This window comes from Poecilia formosa, unplaced genomic scaffold (genome assembly GCF_000485575.1).
Source record: "Poecilia formosa unplaced genomic scaffold, Poecilia_formosa-5.1.2 Scaffold944, whole genome shotgun sequence".
Classification (NCBI taxonomy): Eukaryota; Metazoa; Chordata; class Actinopteri; order Cyprinodontiformes; family Poeciliidae; genus Poecilia; species Poecilia formosa.
Window position 1 is genome coordinate 29558 of NW_006800883.1, and position 19674 is coordinate 49231.

The window sequence follows — 19674 nt, forward strand, 5'->3', positions numbered from 1 at the left end:
TATATCACTAAATTTGTCCCACATGTCAAAAATTTATTTTCATTGATTAAAGAAAAATGAAACATTTGAGAATTTATATTCCTCTGTGAGAAACTAAATGTTCCTCCTGACTTAAAGAGCACAGATGTAAAAATAATCACCAATCAATTCTGAGCAAAGCTGTTTCTGAGAGTGGTTTGCCAAAAACAGCGGCGTTTATTTGTTAACCAGGCCCATAATTAATGAGCAGATTTTAAAGCTGTATGTTTTTGTGAAGTATTTCACATGTGTTAGATTGTGTTTAATCTCACTGGTCTGGATCGTCGCTGAAGTAATAACGGACAATTCCAAAAGTGCCGACGTCTCCATCTGTGGCCTGGAAGGAAACAATGAGAAAAGACACGGTTACATCAGTCCTTCTGTTTTTAATGTTAATGTTCACAAGAGTTTTTGTATGTTTTCTGGCCAACAGTTTAGTTTTTTATTTTTTCAGCAAATGAAAAAAAAAATCTGGACATTAATTCTTGTAAGTCAAAAACACCAGAAATGATGCAAAGAAAAGCAAAATTTGCATACAGAATTGAAAAGTAGGACATCTCTGAAGAATTTTGAGCTCTTGGTATAAAAGAAGCCTCTACCTGAGGTTTATGAGCAAAAGTAATTGATCATATTTTAACACTGATCGTCATAAATCCGAGAAAATCTCAGTGCATTGAGGACAGGCTACATTTAACGGCTGGATTTCTCCAATTAAAACACACACACACACACACACACACACACACACACACACAAAAAAAACACTTAAAATTTCACGTCAGCATGATCGGAACAGCGAGACAGACACAATAACAAGTTGGAAAATCCATTTTCAGCCGGCAACATGAACTGCTGCGTCTAGAAATGAAACCTGCAGCTGCGAGAAGGAAGCAATACATCAACTCTGCACCAAGCTACAGTAGAGTCGTTTGGTCAGGAGCTAATCTGAGGTGAAAAACAAAAGTAAAAAATAAAAACAGGACATGTGTTCAGAGTTTAAATTACTCTGAGTTTCAGTTCACTGAAAAGTGGGTCCTGGGTTCAGTCTACCAGGACCCACTGGTCCTGGTACATCATGTTCCTGTTGATGTTCCCACCAACAGGAACAGAAGTCTTCGTTTAGGTAGGAGGAGGCTTCAGAGAAAACACAGACATGGCTGCAGGATCATCACACCTCCTTTATGTTTTTCCTTAAATTTTTATACCAAATAAAAAAAAAATAGACCAAAACTTCCAGGGTTCTTTATCTGTCTTAAGTGTTTGAAGTGCAAATTAAGAAACCAGAAAAAACTACAGGAAGGAGGGAAGAAAGGAATGATGGACGGACAGACTGATCAGCAAATGGACAGGAATGCAGACAGACATTTCTGCTGACTGTTGAGAGAAAACATCTGGAAATACAACAGTTGTCAATACTGTATTTCCTTTTCCCCTGGAAAGAGCCTGGAAAGTTTTGGAACAGAATCCAACATCCTGACTTTATAGTCAGAAAGCGTTTGTGTGACTGACCCGCCTGCAGCGCTGCGCTGTCTGCTGCTGAATATGTTGCAATGTCACATCCCAAAAGGAACAAATCTGACAGCATCTGATGTTGATTGTCAGGAACAATGGAGATTATTGTTTTTTTTTTGCTTATAAAATATTCATGTGTTATTAGAAGAGAGAAGCGGCACCATATTTATTTTTAAGCTTGTTGCTCATCGTATTTCAATGAAAACAGCTGAAATAAATTAGTGAGCCATAAATTTCTGCTCTGAAAACTTCGTAACGTGGCTCCATTCAGGCTTCCTTCCATCCATGTTGTAAAGTCCTGATCACTCAGAGTTTTTTAATTCACAGCAACTTAAAGACTTTTAAAAGAACCAACACACGTTCAGTGGTAAGTTTAGAAATACGTAACGTTGATACCTCAATTAAAGCTGAATAAGGAATATGCTCCTGTCTTTTTTTGATTCTGCTATTCCTCTGCATACATGAGTCTGGTGTGGCTCTGCATAACACGATCTGTCACGACTGTGTTTTGCCTCTTTTCTTAAATTTCTCACTCCAACAGCTGTCTGCGACTGTACGATAAAACATGAAAGCCTCGCTTCACTTTCTGGAGGTGTTGATTGGATTAAGTCTGATGGAAAAAGTGATACATTCTTGCCCACAAAACCCACCGCTGCCGTCCAAACAGCAACAACTTCTGTCATACGTTTTGCAGATGAAAGAGGTGACAGAAAAATACCACGTAAAGAGCAGCACTCAGGAATCTGCCACATTAACACAATTTGTCTTTGTGAACCCAAACATTCCCGGGTGCAGGCTGCATGTGCGCAGGCCGGAGTGACGCTGCTGATGGATCGCAGCAGGAGAGGCTGTGGTAATAGAGTTTCACTTCAGTGGCTCTGCAGTCGGTTGAGGGGCCAAACGTGAACGTGTCTGCTGTCCCCTCGGCAGAGCACGGTGCTGGTCACGGTGATTCAGAGGCGGACCGAGAGCGACCCGAGTCTGGGAGCTGCAGCAGCAGAGTGGGAGTGGAGCGCTCGCTCTCTGGGGCCTGAGCTCCAGTAAGAGAGAGGATGTATGGCTGCACAGTTATGTGTTTTAATAAGGAACATCTGTGCATTTGCATTTTTCATCTGTTTTTGTAAATTTGTGTCAGTGAATGGTTAAATAAAGTATTTGTCTTTCACCAACAACTTTTTTTTGCTTTTATTTTAATTTTACAGCAAATAGGACCATGAACATAATGAGAGGATTACAATTTTAAATGTTAGTATTTTAAAGTGGGCCTTTTACATTTTGCTTTAAACAGGTTAGAATAGGTCTATGTTCTGTACAAACATTTTCATTATATATATATATATATATATATCCAAAAAAAATAATCCCCAGATAATCAGATTCAACCTTCTTAATTCTGCTTATTTTGAGTTCTGTTCATAATGAGCTATTTTAGGAATCTGTCACTTTTATGCAAATAAGCTGTGGTTGGCCACGCCCCCTCAAACTCAAAACCCAGATCTTAGTCCAATGTAAAGTTTTTGACTTGAAAGTTAACATTCACTGGTTCTGTCTCGTCTCACTGAGTTTGAGCTGATTATCAAAGAACATGGAAACATTTCAGGTTCTTCATGTTAAAAATGTGAAAAAACAACCATTAACGGTGTGAGATTAAAAATGTTTGTTCCAACTTACAGTTTAGCACTAGTTGTCTTAGTAACTTTTCCATTTAAGCAATGTTTTTTAATTATGTTATGTTTTTATTTGCTTTTCTAATATTGTATTATGTTTTTTTGATTATTTTTAAACAAAAAGTTCAGTAAAGACACATTACAAATTAGATTGTTTCAATACAAATGAATAAGTTGAAGTTTGTGGTTTTATTGTGACGTAAATGTACAAACTTCACGTTGTATGAATACTTTTGCAATGTACAATACACAGGAGACGTTTTAATATCAAGTCTTTTGAAGATTACACTGAATTCAACAGAGCTCTCCACATTTTTACATCCAATGTTTTTGATTATTCCTGCATTTTCTTTGTGTAAACTTTGCCTTTTCCTCTGCATCAGAGCGTGCCTGCAGCTCCACCGTCTCCTCTCTACTCTACATATCTCCTTTAGCACACCCTTGCCCCTGAATGCCTCCCCTCGTCCTCTGCTCCCAGGTGACTGACAGGTCCATAAGTGCTCCAGTGATAGCAGCAGGGGTGTTAATGTGACAGCTATCGAAGCGGTGACAGCAGCTGGGTTGAGTGTTGGAGCCGCTGCTGCCTCTACAGCCCAGCCCCTCTCACTGCAGCAGCACACAGACGCGGACTGAGAGCGGGAATGGAGAGAAAGATGATAGCCATCTCCCTCCTCCTCCCTCTTCAATCACTCACCGACCCGCTCACTTTCTCCCAACAAACAATCACCATGACAGCGTGGCCCAGTCACTTTGCCAACTGCTTGCCAAAGACTTTCAACTTCAGACACAGAGGGCCTTCATTCAGATGGATGGCTGAGATTGCTATGTGCAGGGATTTGCTGTCACTTCACGCCATGGCCCTGAGTCCATGACACAAGGGTATTATGCATTTGCCCCTAGTCACCATGGCAGCTTAAAAATTTTATAGTGTGGAAGTTTGAGGTAATGGTAAAGTTAAAGAGGTGGGGTGCAGAGAAAGGGTAAGATTTAATGAGAAAAGGAAAGCTGTGGATATTAAAGCTGGAGACGGTTCCTAATGGTGCTTGTGATCGCCACAATGGGAATCTAAAAGATAATAGTAGCTCAGATAGAAAGGGAGGTGGGATAATGTTCCTCCTTTGCTCTGATAAATACTGACAATACAGTCAGTACAGTGTGTTTCGCATTCATAGACTGAAGATTATTGTGGAAATTAGACAAAAACACAGCAGTGGCTGTGTTTTCATTGACCAACTGCACAATTTGACAGGAACCTGACAAACACTTAACACCACTTCAAAAATCTTTCTCTAGCTGCATTCAACACTGAGGGACAAGCTTCAGTTTTCTCAATACTGACCAAGATCCGCCTGCAGGAGCCACAAATCTCACAGTTTCACTTTAACCAACGGCTCAACCCTGAATGAAATTCTCTTCGTAGACAGTCAGAAGTCGCACCAGGAGGAAATTAATTCAGAGTTTAACTCATTGAGGACAAGAAGTGACCAGATTTCTTCCTCCAACTGAAAAATCCACTAATCAGGAAATAATCCATGAATGTTACGAGCACACACAGGATGAAACACATGGCTTAGCAGTGAGAAATACACATATCTACATGAAACATGTTTAAGATTGATCATTATAGTTGCTGTTAGTGGCATTAGTTTGCATTAACCCTGCACCCTTCAACTTAAACTTCAAGAAAGACTCAAATTCAACAATTGCACTTCCAGTGTCCTGTTTACAGCAAGTTGATCTGACTTCCACTGACGTTCCTACATAAAGACACACACATGCTTACAGTGAGGTGACGAGTGTAAAGTGTAAAACTGAATAGTAGATCAGGATCAGATTCAGCTTTATTGGCCATAATTGTGCACAAACGAGGAATTTGACTTTGGTTTCAAGTGCTCACAGTGTACTGACACTAAATATACATTTATTTTAGCAGGAACTGATTGTATTTGTGATGACTAGTTTCTGTAAATATGGCTCTCTAGTACAGAGCCGAGGCAGAGATCACACCTCTAGGGGGCGCCGATGCTGATGGCTGTTATGAGGGAGAAGACATTACTTTAATGGATCACATTTTACTTTTTCAAATCCAAAAAGTCAGCAAACATGAATTTGGTTTTGATTTCCAAAATTAGTAATTTCATTCATTGTAATCAAAATTAATATCTCTGTTTATTTTGAAATAACTACAATTTCTTCTTTCTTCCTTTGATGCTGAACAGTGGAGAGATTCTTCAGGTAAGAAGGCAACCGGGTAGCAGAAAGTCAGCGTTGAAAACCAAACTAAGTTTTTAAGAAGGTTCTGCATGGAAAATCTCACTATTGTTGATTGCCAATATAAACTCTGCAAACCCCGGGGTCCTCAGGCAGTAACTACAAAAGAGAAATTAGTTCTCAGCTGACCAGTTTGGTTAAATGATGTGTTTCTTCCCATCAGAGAGGCGAAGCCAGCAGGCAAACACCGGATGCCTGCATGCGTGTGGGTGTGTGTGTATCTGTGTATGTTTGCTGACATCTGAAACAGATTCACATGAACAGAGATGTGTGGTGTTCTCAGGTTAGTCCAACCGTTTACTGTTCAGAAATAAACTCCACTCTGAGCTGTAGATGAAATCAGAGGACTGGCTGAGTTTTCCAGGCAGCAGCTTAGAGTCTAAACTCAGGTTAAACGGAGGAGAGAGTTCAGCTGCAGATTATCCTTCATCTCAGGCTGGGCAGCAGGTTAAAGCTGCTCCGCTTTTCTATCCTGTTTGAGTCTGAATTTGAATTGATTGGGTCCTAGAATTACTTTTTTTTCTGCAAGAGCTTTGAGAAATGCAGAAAAGGAAACCAATTACTGGCTGTCAAAGCTTGCTGTCGAAATACAGATGACCTGAAGTCCAAACTCAGAACAGCAAACAGATTCTGTCTCTGGTTTGCACGTCTAAACACGGCCGCAGGGATAACAAACAGAACCGCAGTGAAGACGTACAGTTGCTGACAGTCTGAGTGATGGAGGCCATGATAACGGCTTGTCAGCTTATCTCTCACTCTAACTTCTTAGTGGCTCTTATATGCGTTTCGAATGTTTTCGGTTCCACTCTCAGGTTTACAGGAAACAGTTTTACTAAAACAGGACTTTACCTGTTTGTCTCCAAAAAAACATCACCTGCTGGAGCATCATTTAGGTAAACTTTATGGTTTATCTGAAGATTGAATCAATGTTTAAATTACATTCATAGGCTAAAAGATCAGTAACATCTAGAAAGAACCAATCTGATCCAACGTTGGTATTGAACTTGATACAGAACTTATTTTTATTTTTTTAAACTAAACTGAGACCAATAATCCAGTTTCCAATCCAAACATTTGACTGATTGATATGCAAGACAGAATATTAAATCATATCAAAATCATTTTAGATAAAAATAAATAAATAAATAAATAAATAAATAAATTAGCCATGTAGGACAAAAAAAACATGAAAATCGGAAATTAATTTCACATATTTACAGAAAAAAACTGGGAAATTCTTTAATGTTGAAGTCATAAGTATCACTGGAAAATGTGTAGATGTGCATTAAATGTATTACTTAGACATTTGAAAACTGCTGACATTTTTTTCACTAAATGTCTGACTTTATAATATCTAAATCTTTTTCTGACAAATTTATGACTATAATGTTGGAAAATGTTATAAACTTACGACTCTTCAACATCATTTTTTAAATTAATTTTTGCCTTTGTTCATAGAACATTTAAATTTTTTTCTTGCAAATTTATAATTTTGCATATCACAGAATATCAGTTTTGTAAAAACGTAGAAATAATAAATGAATCAGTTAGATGTTTTTTGTAAACATTCATTTTTCTGTGGCTACTTTTTAATCTACAACGGTCCTGACACTTAATTGTAAAATATGACAAAATGTTGAAAAGCATGAGGAGGTAGAGACCTTTATGCAAGTGCATATATTTAATACTTTTTGACCAAACTAATTAGTGGTGCATATATTCTCATTAGCATTCATGCCAGACACACAAAGCTATGAGACCAGGGTTAAGTCTGAACAGCCAGTTGGGTCCAGGCTGCTGCCTGAAGCTAACTGCAGCACGTTTTAGTTTATTTGGACACTTTCATGTATCGGATAACGGGGAGCGCGCTGCTAAGACTCCTCTGTTTCTCTAAACCATTAACCAACAGGTGGGGGGCGCTCAAAGCAAACGCTGTGTGGTGACAAGATTGAACTGCCTGTTTCTATTATCTGCAGACCACCAGATAAGAGACACGGCAAACCGGCAAGAGATACGAGCTGAACACTTTTTAACAATGACTCCAACAAAGTGGCGGGGATGTCTTCACAGCCGCGGCGGCTCCAGAGATAAATTCATTTCATTATTCCAATCACACAGCCAACTCCTGGAAAACTCCTCCTGACTGGAGGGAAAACCAGAGACGGCTTTAATGTGGGAAAAGATCGGAGGAACTCTGAGTTACTTCCATAGAGAGTGTTGAAATGAAAAGGGTTGTGACAGTAAGAGGAAAAGGCAGGAAATTATACTTTAAAACATTCATTTTTAAAAATCCAAAAGAATATTTCTGCTTGAAACCTCAGATCTATTCAGAACCTGATGACCTTTCAACAAAACATCTGACTTGAAAAAACTCCAAATACTTCAGACTTTACAAGAAAAACACAGACGGTCGTTTGCTTTCCGGCTCTATTTGAATGAATCCATTACCTTTCAGAAACAAACATCTACGTCCCATAAATAAAAAGCATTCGCAACACTTTTCACACATTTATGTTACAGCTTTGTTCCACAAATTGCACTAAATTGATCTCTTTCCTTAAAAATCTAAACTTAAATACTTTTGATGAATCTATTGCATAGATTTTAACTTAACATTTTTTAGCTAAATTAATTGCATTTTCAATATTTCTTTTAAGCGTTTCTGGTACAGAGAATGGCGGCTACACAAAGTCTTATTTGTCACTATAAATATTTACTGTGAATTAATTTTTCCTGAGTCATTTTTTCCTCTCTGTTCTTCCTTGCAGCCGCCGCCCTGTCCCTCCCTGAACTCCTCTGGTTTCAGAAGATTTGTCTCCTTTTATTTCTTATTAACAGTGTGGCCTCAGCTCTTGGCTCTGTTTCACTATTAGATTGCTAATGGTTTTCAGGTATTGCAGTCGTTCACCTCATTATAGTGTCCATCTGTCTGCTGGGATGACATTTCATCTACCTCTCTATACCCAACAGGGACTCCCATAAAGAAAATGTGTTTGTAATATTCATAAAGCCGAGCCGTACAGTTTACTCAGCACAGCAGTCCTTCTCAAAGTTGTGAAGACGTTGCATCTTATTCCGATTATTTCTTTTATCCATCCGGTGCTGAGTGTTGTACAGACTGTGTGGAGCTGAGACGAAGTGATGAATGCTTCTTCTACAAGCTCATACATTACTGAGTGGAGGATGCTTCCCTGCTCCTGCTTGGATAGACATTTATAGACACTAATCATAATTTATGTCCATTATTCATTATTGTAACTTTCTCCTCCTGGTAGCTCAGAGTTTTGGTGAGTAAAGGGGTTTTTATTATAGGTGTTATGTGATTGGATGTTCAGGTCAAAGGTCAGGATCCAAACAAGACAAATTCATTATTCTGGGTGAGAAATTAATAAAACACCTCATTGTTCACACACAGCATGTACAAGGCAGCTCACTGGGATCACTGGGATAAACACAGGACTGTTAATAGATTACTGCTGTGTAAGTCGACAAATTATTTCCAACAAAGGTAAACAAACATAACTAAAACCTAAAACTGCAAAATAAAAAGCAAATGTTAATTTTGTGCAGGAATTAATGAAGAGGTGGCCTCCAGAGACGGACGGCCGAGGATTTAACCACCATGTGACCTTCAGGCTGATTGCACAGCCTGTTCTGTGTGTTTAATCCACTTACATGCAGGATACACACATTATGGCCAGTCAAGATCACATTAATTCTGCCACAGTTTCATGTTGACCTGGGTTTTTTTGTAAATGCATCTGTAATAGAAAAAACAACCCAAAATCTGCTCATGTCTTAACAAAGCCTGGAAAAACTGGAGCTTATAGATTCAGATGAACACAAACATCCCAAACATCAACACAGCGAAGCAGACAGATAAACGTACGTTTGTTAATGATAGAAACAAAAAATATCCATGAGTTTTATTAAAGGCTGAACCTTATATCATTTAATAATATCAACCAGAAATACTAATCTTAATAAAAACACAGCAAAGACACATTATCACTGACTACAGGGAGTAGAAGTATGGTGGGAATTTATTCTATCATTTATTAATTATTGTGATAAATGTCTTATGATAATAAGAATTTTGATTTATTATCGAAACAATAAATTAAAAAGAATGATGTCTAGACCCTTCCCCTCCAGACTGTCTGTATTGTCAGGATTGTTAGTTTTCTCTTTTTCTCCACTGTTTATTCAATGAGAGTATAAACAAATATCAATAAATTATAAAATATGACTAAATGCAGTTACTGTGAGCAGCTTAGTGATACACTTCTTTATGTGACTGGTTCAAAAATGCTGCAGGAGTCTTAAAAGTCTTCCATTTGTTCGTCCCTATAGACATGAATTCATTCTGACATCATTAATATTTTATAGAAAAACTCTGATGTTAAAATAAAACATAATTTCCTCATTAATCATTTTAGAACTGGTGGATTCTGTAGAACTGTGAATACTGTAGGAATCAGTGAGTTTAATTACAGGTTGCCATGGTCCCAGTCACATCCCATCTTCAGGCTCCAGCTTGTGGTTTGGAGCAACTAAAGATTCAAATGAAGTGCAGATGCAAAGAGCAGCCAGGAGGCTTTGGGACTGCGCTGAGATCTGATTGCTCAGATTCAAAGACAAATAAGTTGATGCCCAGACTTTTTGTATGTGTGTGTGCGTGTGAAAATAAAAACACAGGAAACCTCCCGTTCCTGCGTTCATGCTGTATTCTCCTTGATGACACGTTTTACTGAAGAAAGACTTTTGAAATGCTGTCAAACTACGTTATGATTGCAGGGCTCCTGCATCTCTGGCACAAGTTCAATGTTTATCTGCAATGTGATAAAACTGCTCTAAAACTTGTGTTTGTATCTGTATTCCAGTAATCAAGTTTAATCAAGCCAGAAGCACTAACCATGTTTGCAGAAAAGCTTGCCTTTCCACGCCTTGTTTTCTCCCACAGCAGCAGTGCTGAGGTGACACACTTCATGCCAGAGCACAGATCTCACACAAAGTGTCACATCTCATTCTGTTTACAGTCTGCTGGCGCTCGGCTGCCAGCAATCAGGATTCAAAGGCGGGCCACACGCTCCGGCATGGGGCCAAGATCAGCAAGACGTATCGGGTATTAGGCCATCCAATCTCCATTTCATGAGCACCCAGTCTATAAACACTATTGATTTTCACACCATGTTTTTTGGCACTTGTATCTAGTGAATCGCGGATTGTCACAGAAGTGACTGGTAATGAATAATAATGTAGAGTTATGGGGAGATTCTTGGAGATATTTTCCGATACGGTTAAAACATGGCGGCTGCTGCAGCTGCAGCTGCTGCGGCTGCTGCAGCTGCAGCTGCTGACGTGAATGGAAACTGAAGGACTGGTTTAAAGATCACTTCACCTGGCAGAAGGAAAGCCAAATAAATAAGGCCTGCAGGGAATGAACACAGCTGTTTGTCATTTTATTTACATCTGCAATGTTAGCTCAGTGTAAAAAGCTAATTTTAAGGCAAATAGAAATCCAATTTGAAGTGTTATTCCTGCAGTGCTGTTATGGGCTTCATTTTTGTAAACGGCAAACAAGTTTAAATGTACAACACAAGGATTCAATTTGCAGCTATAAGCAGCAGTTTCAGGATAATCACCAGAATCCTTTATCCTGCCAAAACAATGCTCCCTCTGCACAAGCTGACTGGAGAAAACACTACAATGGATTTTCCTTAAATGACTGCAGTGAATGTCATTAAGCTAACCACAGCCCAGTACTTTCATCTGAGGCAGCCTTGCTTCGGTCGCCATAAATAACCCCACATACACCGAAGTCTCAAGGGGACGCAGTCAGAAGACTCTTACTCCTAATGAAACAAGCAGCGTAAAAGTCATGACTAAAAACCACCCAATGAGTAATTTATAGCATCCAGAGTGTGAGAAACTCACCAGGACGAGCAGCAGCGAGGTTCCAGGTGGCGTGTTTTCTGGAAGGCTGATGTTGTACAGAGGTTTGCTGAAGATGGGCCGGTTGTCGTTTTCATTGATCAGTTCGATGAAGACGCGTGCAAATCCCACATGATCCGACATGGACTCGTTGGCATAAAGCTGATGAAAGGCAGCGAGGAAGGGTAAACAGAACGCATAAAGAACAGAACGACATGCTGATGTAACACTGAATCTTCAGATGACATTCAAACACGTTAAGCCTGAACCCCAACGCCCCGCCTGCCCTTCACAGTTAGCCCTAAGCCTAAGTTTCAAAGAGACAGGGTTTCCCACGGGGTTTGTGAGGGCTGAAAAAAATGACCTTTTAGCCTTTAAATGTCAAATCCCCTGAAAAATGCTAAAATCTTCTCAGTTAGCACATTTTAATAGCATAATTACCACTGATGTCTAATGATGTGTTTGAAGGCCTGACATGTATATTTGATATCGCTGTTAATTATCAAAGACTAGAAAAAATAGCAAATATCAAAGATTTATTAAAAAAGTACAGTTTGCATGATGTCTTTGGATGTAGTTTACTAACAGCTAATGGGGATCCAAATAAACAAACTAATTCAATGATGCTGCATCCCTTCATTCCTAACATATCACCAAAACAAAATAAGGATAGTTATTTTCCCCATTGAGATCTGATGAGTTTTTAAATTGCTCCTCTATCATCCTTCTTCGCATATTAACAAAAATTTCCATTATTTTGCTGCAATGTATTTGTCTCAATTGGAGTCCCACAACCAGAAATATTTTCCATGAAGAAACGTAGTAAGACATTTTGCAAAAGCCCCCAAAAGAAGAAGGTGAACTGACTGAGAAGCTGAAGCTCCGAATCTGTTCGTAGTCCAGTGGCAGGGCAACCCTGACACGGATGTCGGCACGCCCCTGCACCGCCGTGGGGGAGATGGTGAAGTACTCTGAATTGTTTCCAGTCAGAAACACCTGGAACATACTGTTCACCCCCTGCCAACAGACAGGATGAGAAGGACATTTCAAAACTGAAACACATAAAAAAAGGAGCTCTGAAAGTCAAAGTCTGATGTGTCTATTTCAGAGCTTCTGACAAAAAACCCTCTAAAATTTGTCTTTTGAATATTCTTACACTGAAAAACTGTAAACAAACACAATTAATCCTACATTTATTTATACAAAATTCCCCTTTGAGAGATTTTAGATGAAATCCTGAAGCCACTGAACCAAGAGACTGCAGGACTGGATGTTTAGTGGAGGATCTGATTAATGATGATCTAGTGCTGTTGTCCAACTGCAGTGCAACATTTGCTACTTCTACACCAAAAGGATTGATATCATGATAGACTTTCTCTTTTTAGCCCAGTCCACTGGATGTTTGTGTTATTTAGGTATGCAGAGTGAAAAGGTCATAAAAGAGCATTTATTTTGAATAATATGCTGACAGTTAACGATGCCCTGTAGTATGACAGGGCTTCCAGGACAACATAATCACAGATCCTCCTCCATGATTGAACAGCTTTCTCCCACATATTCATCCTTTGGTTGCTGCTAAAAAGCTCAATCTTAGTTGCAAAAGCAAACAGCTGCTCAGCTCCCAGAGGAGTTCAGCAAACTCCATGTTTAGATTCGTCCCTGTGGGACTGAGATGTCGTATTCTGGAATCACCCCCTTGTTTTACCTCCATTGCCATCCTTCTTACTGTGAGTGTAACAAAATGAAAACCTGGATCATAATCCATCCTCGTTTCTGACACTTTCACTTGTTTTAAACTTTTTAATTATTGCTCCAACTGTAGTTAAGAGCAAGTTTTAGTAGAGCAGCTATTTTCTGTAGTCATTTCCTTACGTACAATTAATGCATGCATTTATTGTCTGAATTAATTCTGCACCAATGGCAGGGGACTCCGCATTCAGCTTGCATATGTTTATTTGCTATTAAACTATATATATATGCTACATAAAAAGAAAGAAAAATGTAGGAAAACATAAAAATAAACATATAAAACTATCTGTAGCTAAAAGTTATTGTTCAGACTTTATATTTTTTGTCTTGTATATCTCAACTATTTTGCCAGGGCAATTCATTCTCACTCATTTTTGGATGTAGCGTATAATAAACCCAAAAAACTTATCCACAAATGTGTTTGAATTAAGGTTGAGTGAATGATCACCAAGCAGGCAAAGGCTGTTAAAACACTGAGCTGTAATCATTGTATTTTATGACTTATGAGCAGAAAAAAAGCTTGATGTGAACATAGATGACAACCATGACTATCTGCCTCAATACAGATACATTTTCCTGCTTTTCTGTTTCCAGCTGACACAGTGCAAGTTGCCAACACAATGTTTATGATATGCAGATTATCTGAGCTGGGAAGTCTGTTAGAATTACTATGTGATGAAGTAGTGGGCTGCTGTTAGAACAAGCTTAGAATTGTCTGATCAGTTTACACGAAACTCAAAAAAGAAAATGATCTTTCTCTTAAGTCTCCTTGCAGCAGAACTTTTACAGAGTGAAAGCATCACAAGGGAATCTAAACCAATTTGGGGAGTGACATCACAGCACTGAAATAGCTCTGGCTGTCTTCAGGTAAGAAACCTTCGCCAAAGCGCTCCTGTGTTTGATATATAAAGCTGCAGGGCAGCCAATCACACAGTCATTGTGGCGAACGGAGGGAGACGAGTGGAGTGGTCGGGTGGCATTATGCTGACAGTTCAAATAGCCCCTTGTTTTTGTTTTCAGCTCTGGGAGAACCATTGTAGCTGATGGCTCCTATTTAAAAGACCATCCAATATGCAGGGATGTCACCTCAAACTGCCCATAAACGTAATTGCCCGTCCATTTGCAACTGCCTCTAGAAGCCCCCAATAAAAGCATCCTGTCAGACACGACTGCCACAAAGTTCAATGACAAGTTCTGGCAGGAAAAGTTTTAAAGATGCCAGCCGAGCAGAAAGGATCACACACAGAGCGAGAAGTAACAATGTGAGACAGAGAGAAATTAAATGTCTCCCTGTATTTCCTCACACTTAGAAAAAGTGAGATTACAGCACAGGTGTACTGAGTTGTGAACGAATGTGTTGAGAATTACATGGAGGTTTAAAGTCAATAACAGCAACTAAATGTGTTAGAAAATAAATATCACATTGTTTTAGTTCCTTATGAACAATTAAAAGTAAGCAGATGGGTTTTAAGTTTTAAATCTATGTCACCACAGTTTTGTCACTAGTCAACAGGCCTTTGGTAACTCTGGAGGAGCTGCAGAGATCCACAGGTAACATGGAAGACTCTCCAGACAGAACAACTGTTCGCAAAGCAATTCACAAGTATGGCAGTAATGGAAGAGATGCAATGACAAAGCCACTGCTGCAGAAAGAACATGCAAGTTCCTATTTACAGTTCGCTACAAACCAAGAAGAGGACACCAATCATCAATGCAGATCACATCGTTTTCAGGACATCACCTTGACAACTAGCAGGTAAATGACAGCATGTGTCTTAACATGTCATCACTGCTCAGATCAGGCTGAGGACCAAAGAAAAGTCTGATGTAATTTTGGTTAACTTACACACAAAAGCAGTACTAACTTCAGTCACATCTGATTGATTAACGTTTCTACTGTATTGACTCTTATTCTTAGGTCTAAAACACGCAGCTTAAATCCGACTTTTCATGCTCTGACCAGTCCCTCTATGGACTGCTGGACTCGTGAGAGTGGGAGCATGTACCTGAAATCCTGCCAGTGTAAACACAAGCCGATCCAGCCGGCGGTGAACTGAAAGCTGGTCGAACAAAAATCACCTTTTCTTTTTTCATTTTTTTCTGTACTCCTGAGGTTCCACCATGGTGAGTACTCTACTTATTTTTTGCAAGATTGTATTTCCCCCCAAAGCAGACGTGTTTTACTTTTCCACTTTGGCTCACTTTCTGTCTCACTCATAACATTACTGTCAAATTGCTGAGTAGCTCTGAACAAAATGGACCTCAGTTTACTTTGGTTTGACTGTTGGAAATGCAGTTGCAGGGAATTGTGAGCAGTCTGCATTAACTTTAACCTGTTCTAATTGCTACGTACATCATCTGACCGGATTTTACGTCGGATCGGATGCTAAAACGGATCCAACGTGTTTTGGGTCTTAGCCAACAGCTTCAGGTAGGATTTAATGTAGCTGGTATCTCTACATTTCTGATCATGGATCTGTCATTTCCTAGTGTCGGTTTCTCAGTGGGTTTGGTTTCCAGCAGTAGGTAAGCCTAAACAAACAACTGAAGCTGCAGTGGGATGGTTTACATCAGGGTGACCAAGTCAAGTCTACAGTCACTGGTGTCCTCAGTGTTTTAAGTTTGCCTATAGAGAGGATTAAAATCCACATAGTACCACCTTAGTATATTAAGTTCAACAGAAGTCTAATAATGAAGAATTCAGGGTCAAATCTAAACTTTGCAGGATAAAGCGTTTGACGACAGATTGACTGCTTTAGATCAAAGCATGTTATGTGTTAATGGTGCAATTAAAGTCCAGACCTGCAAGCAGCTTAGAACCTAAATGTTGATGTTCACAGATTCCCTATCTACATGAGCAAAGCTGATAGAAACAAACCCCAACAGACACTCAACCATAATGCCAGTCAAATGTGGTTCAGCCCAGTATTTACACAGAGGACCTGAACAAAAACACGCTTCACCTTTCAGGTATGTATCGGTGAAAGTATTAAAAACCATGCATCCGTTTTCCTTCTATTTTACAATTATGCATTATTTTGTGCTGGTCTGTCACATACAACACATTCCAGTTTGTGGTTATAATCAGTGGCAGTTATCGCATGAATGGCGCCCTGGGCGAGCCTCTCCTCCTGCTGCCCCCCAACCAATTAAAATAAGAAAATGAGATTTTGAAATGGATAAATTGCAGTGCAGTTCCGCTAAAAAACATATCTCTATCCTCAGCAGCAAGCAAGGGACCCCTACTGAACACACACAGGTACCACTGACTGCAAATGCCTGAAAACCAACAGGAAACTGGATCAAAGCACAACTGACATGTTTTATCTGGTGTTTGTGTTCCCTCCTTTATGATGCCACCCTGGGCAACTGCCAAATGACCTATATTATTATGTCCTCTGATTGCAATTCAGATGATTGTTTAAACACGTTTACGTCAAAGCAAGTGTCACTAACTAGTTCATAGGACTAATTTTAGAAGTAAGAAAGATCCATTAATACCTTGCAATGGTATTAATAACATTTTTCACATTTTTCATGAATAAATCATCCTGAACTGTTTCAACATGACAACTGACCAGAGACGTGAATTTTTCAGTATCAAGTGATTTGATACGATTCTGATTTTTGATTTCTATTCAAACAATCTACAGATAGTTCAGATTATGCTTCATACTGTCATTGAATAAAATTCTGCAATTTAAATTACCAGCATTAGGTTAGCTTAGCTGCCTGGCTTGTTGTAAAAAAATATATGATATATGAAATAATTATTCACAATACATACAGTTGTTAGTGGACACATGATATGCAAATAGGACCGGCATAGACATACAACCAAAACACATTTTTAAATTGATTTTTTCAGCATTTTAATCGATTCATATTTCCATGACTAGAAATTGTGATTCCCTATAAAATAATTTTTTTCTGCACCACTATTATTGACGAGTTTGCCAAAAGCCTGGGAAAGAGTTGAGTATCACCACGGTTTGTGTAGAATATATGCAAATCTACCGAGCTGCCTCTTATCACATGCAAAACGCCTTGATCATCACCAGCCCTACATGCAGCCATACTCACTGTATTCTTGTCTCCGCTTGATAGAGCTACACAGACATACACACAACTTCATTTGAATGGATAAACAGACCTGGCTCTAAATACTTCTCCCTTCTTGCATTTTCTCTTCTTTTCTCTCCCTCTTTCACCTTTTTTCACCAATAATTCAGACTTCAAACTTTCCTCCATTGCAGGTGACTTTCTGTTCAATCATCTCAGTTTTTCTTGTCCTCCCTTCTTCTCTCCTCTGCTCTCCACGTGTCTCCACCTATTTCTCTATCCACTTGACTTGCAGTTATCTGTCAAATTCCACCCTGGCAGCTGCTGTGCCTGAATCAATCAGAGTTGACTAGCTTTCTGCTTATCTCCACCCGTGGTGATTGATTTTCCTCGTTAGGTATAATTTGATGCTCTATCCCATCTCTTCCAGAGCAAATTAAATTGTAGTTGAGTCCAATGTGCTGGTGTGAGCGAGCACGTGTATGTGTGAGAGGAGCAGGAAAAGAGGGAGCAAAGCAGATACAAAAACAGTTTTCTCTGTACAAATTAGTGTCAAAGGTTAATGCATATAGTGGAAAGTATACTGATCAAATTAGATCACAATGCTAATGCTAACTAGCAACTATTTAAAAAAATTAAGATGTTTTTGTTCACTGAACATTTAAAATGAGCAAAAATGTAGAAGAACTCAGAGTTAATAAGCCCTCTCAACAGTGTGTGACGTTAAGCTTTCTGACCTACATACAGAACCTATTTATGGAGGAGAGCAAACACACCGCCCATTGTGAGACACGGTGGTGGCAGGATCATGATGTGAGCAAGATAAACGGAGTGAAATGCAGAGTAATACTGGATGAAAACCTGTTGGAAGCTGCAGAAGACTTGAGCCTGAGGCAGAGATTCACCTAACAGGAAGGTGAATCTCTTTCTACAAAGAGATTCTGTTTTAATAAATTTAATTCATTTTAAGGAATTATTGGCTTACAACAAGCTTTAATATATTGCTGAAAAGTTACTTGTAAGTTAGTTTAGTCATTTTTCAAGTGTACTAAGATATTTGCACAATATTAGTCCAGTAAGTTATTCTTCTGTTGCGTTTGTGTGTATTTACTCTTCTGAGAGAGAAAATAGCAAAGAGACAGAGTAGGCTTCCGACACGCAGCAGTTGGTCGAGGCTGGGCTGCTTTGCATATTAATAGATCAGATGTTATGTCATTTTGATGAGCAGATATAATTCTTTTGAAGACACATATCTATACAACTTACATGAAAATAGTAACAAAATAGTCAGTGAAATAATCACAGAAAGTATAGTGTGGAAAATATGGTAAAAATACTTGTCAGCTTGCAGATCTTTTAGGGTTTCTTTTTATGTTTTGCATGACAGATAATCTGAATAAACCAAAAAGTTGTTTTCTTAGTGCATAAAATTCACAAAAGACACACAGACCTGCTTACTGCTCAACATATACAATATGCAAATTACCTAATATAGTGAAGCCATTGTCTTCGTGAGTCACACAAAAACCCAAAGTAGTTAAGATCAGTGATCATAACACTACAGAGAAACGAGACTGTGTAAAGTAGCCGTCCACAGAGGCGTTTCTAACATCTTGCATAGGCCCATCTCACAGTCCACAAAACATAAGCTGATGATCTCCAGAATTTTGGAAAAATATTCTGTATACTGACGTGAAAAAAGTGGAACTTTTAGGAAAATGAGCATCCCATAAAATCTGACATGAAACTAACAATATTTCCACCACCAAACATGATGGTGGCAGTGAAAAGACTGATGAGTTTTGTTCTTACACTGAAGGAAAATCCACCTACCAGTTCACTACCCTAAACTCCAGCATATTTGGGTCAAGCAGCAGAACCATTAGCTGAAGATAACCAGCAATCCCCCCCTCTGAATGGCTAAAAAAATAAATAATCAAATCAAAGTCTATGTTTTGGAGTTGCCAAAGTACAAACCAAAAAGTTCAATAAGAAGTGTGTTAAAAACATTGTTCTAAAGTGTTAAAAATAAGTTTAAAACTTATTTTAAGTACTTAAAATAATATGTCATTAAAAGTGTAAAAATGTACAAATATGTAGCTTAAAAGTTTTTATAAAAATAAGCTTTATGGTACTTTATTTTGAAGAGTTCAAGTATGAAAGAGGAAGAGGTGTAGAGTCGAACAATTTTACTAGTCTCTGATTGGTCGTGAACTAGGAAGTGGGGGGGCGGGGCGTAGAACGGAAGCAGAAAATAACCTACAGCATTAGCGCGAGCTTGACCGAGGTAAAAAAAAACAAACAAAAAAAAAAAACGTGACGAAATTATTGAAAAATGGGTTTTATGCTAATATGAGCTCTTTGCACCTCAGCTTCCGCGTTCGGGGTAAAGCGGCTCGATTGTTTCCGATCCAATACAAATATCATTTACATTAGGTGCTTGCAGTGCTTGGCCAAGGTT

At 38.8% G+C, this 19674-nt stretch overlaps 1 protein-coding gene across 1 annotated transcript in view; it reads right to left on the bottom strand.

The window, feature by feature from the left end:
* LOC103132168 (cadherin-23-like) overlaps positions 1-19674 on the bottom strand; it is a gene marked incomplete at its 3' end in the record, with an annotated part of 54426 nt that overhangs the window by 29533 nt on the left and 5219 nt on the right. The window contains exons 4-6 of the mRNA XM_007543926.2: positions 12270-12419; positions 11406-11564; positions 291-355 (exon numbers count right to left, since the gene is read on the bottom strand). Coding sequence (XP_007543988.2) covers positions 291-355; positions 11406-11564; positions 12270-12419 — 374 coding nt within the window. The remainder of the gene's footprint in view (positions 1-290; positions 356-11405; positions 11565-12269; positions 12420-19674) is intronic.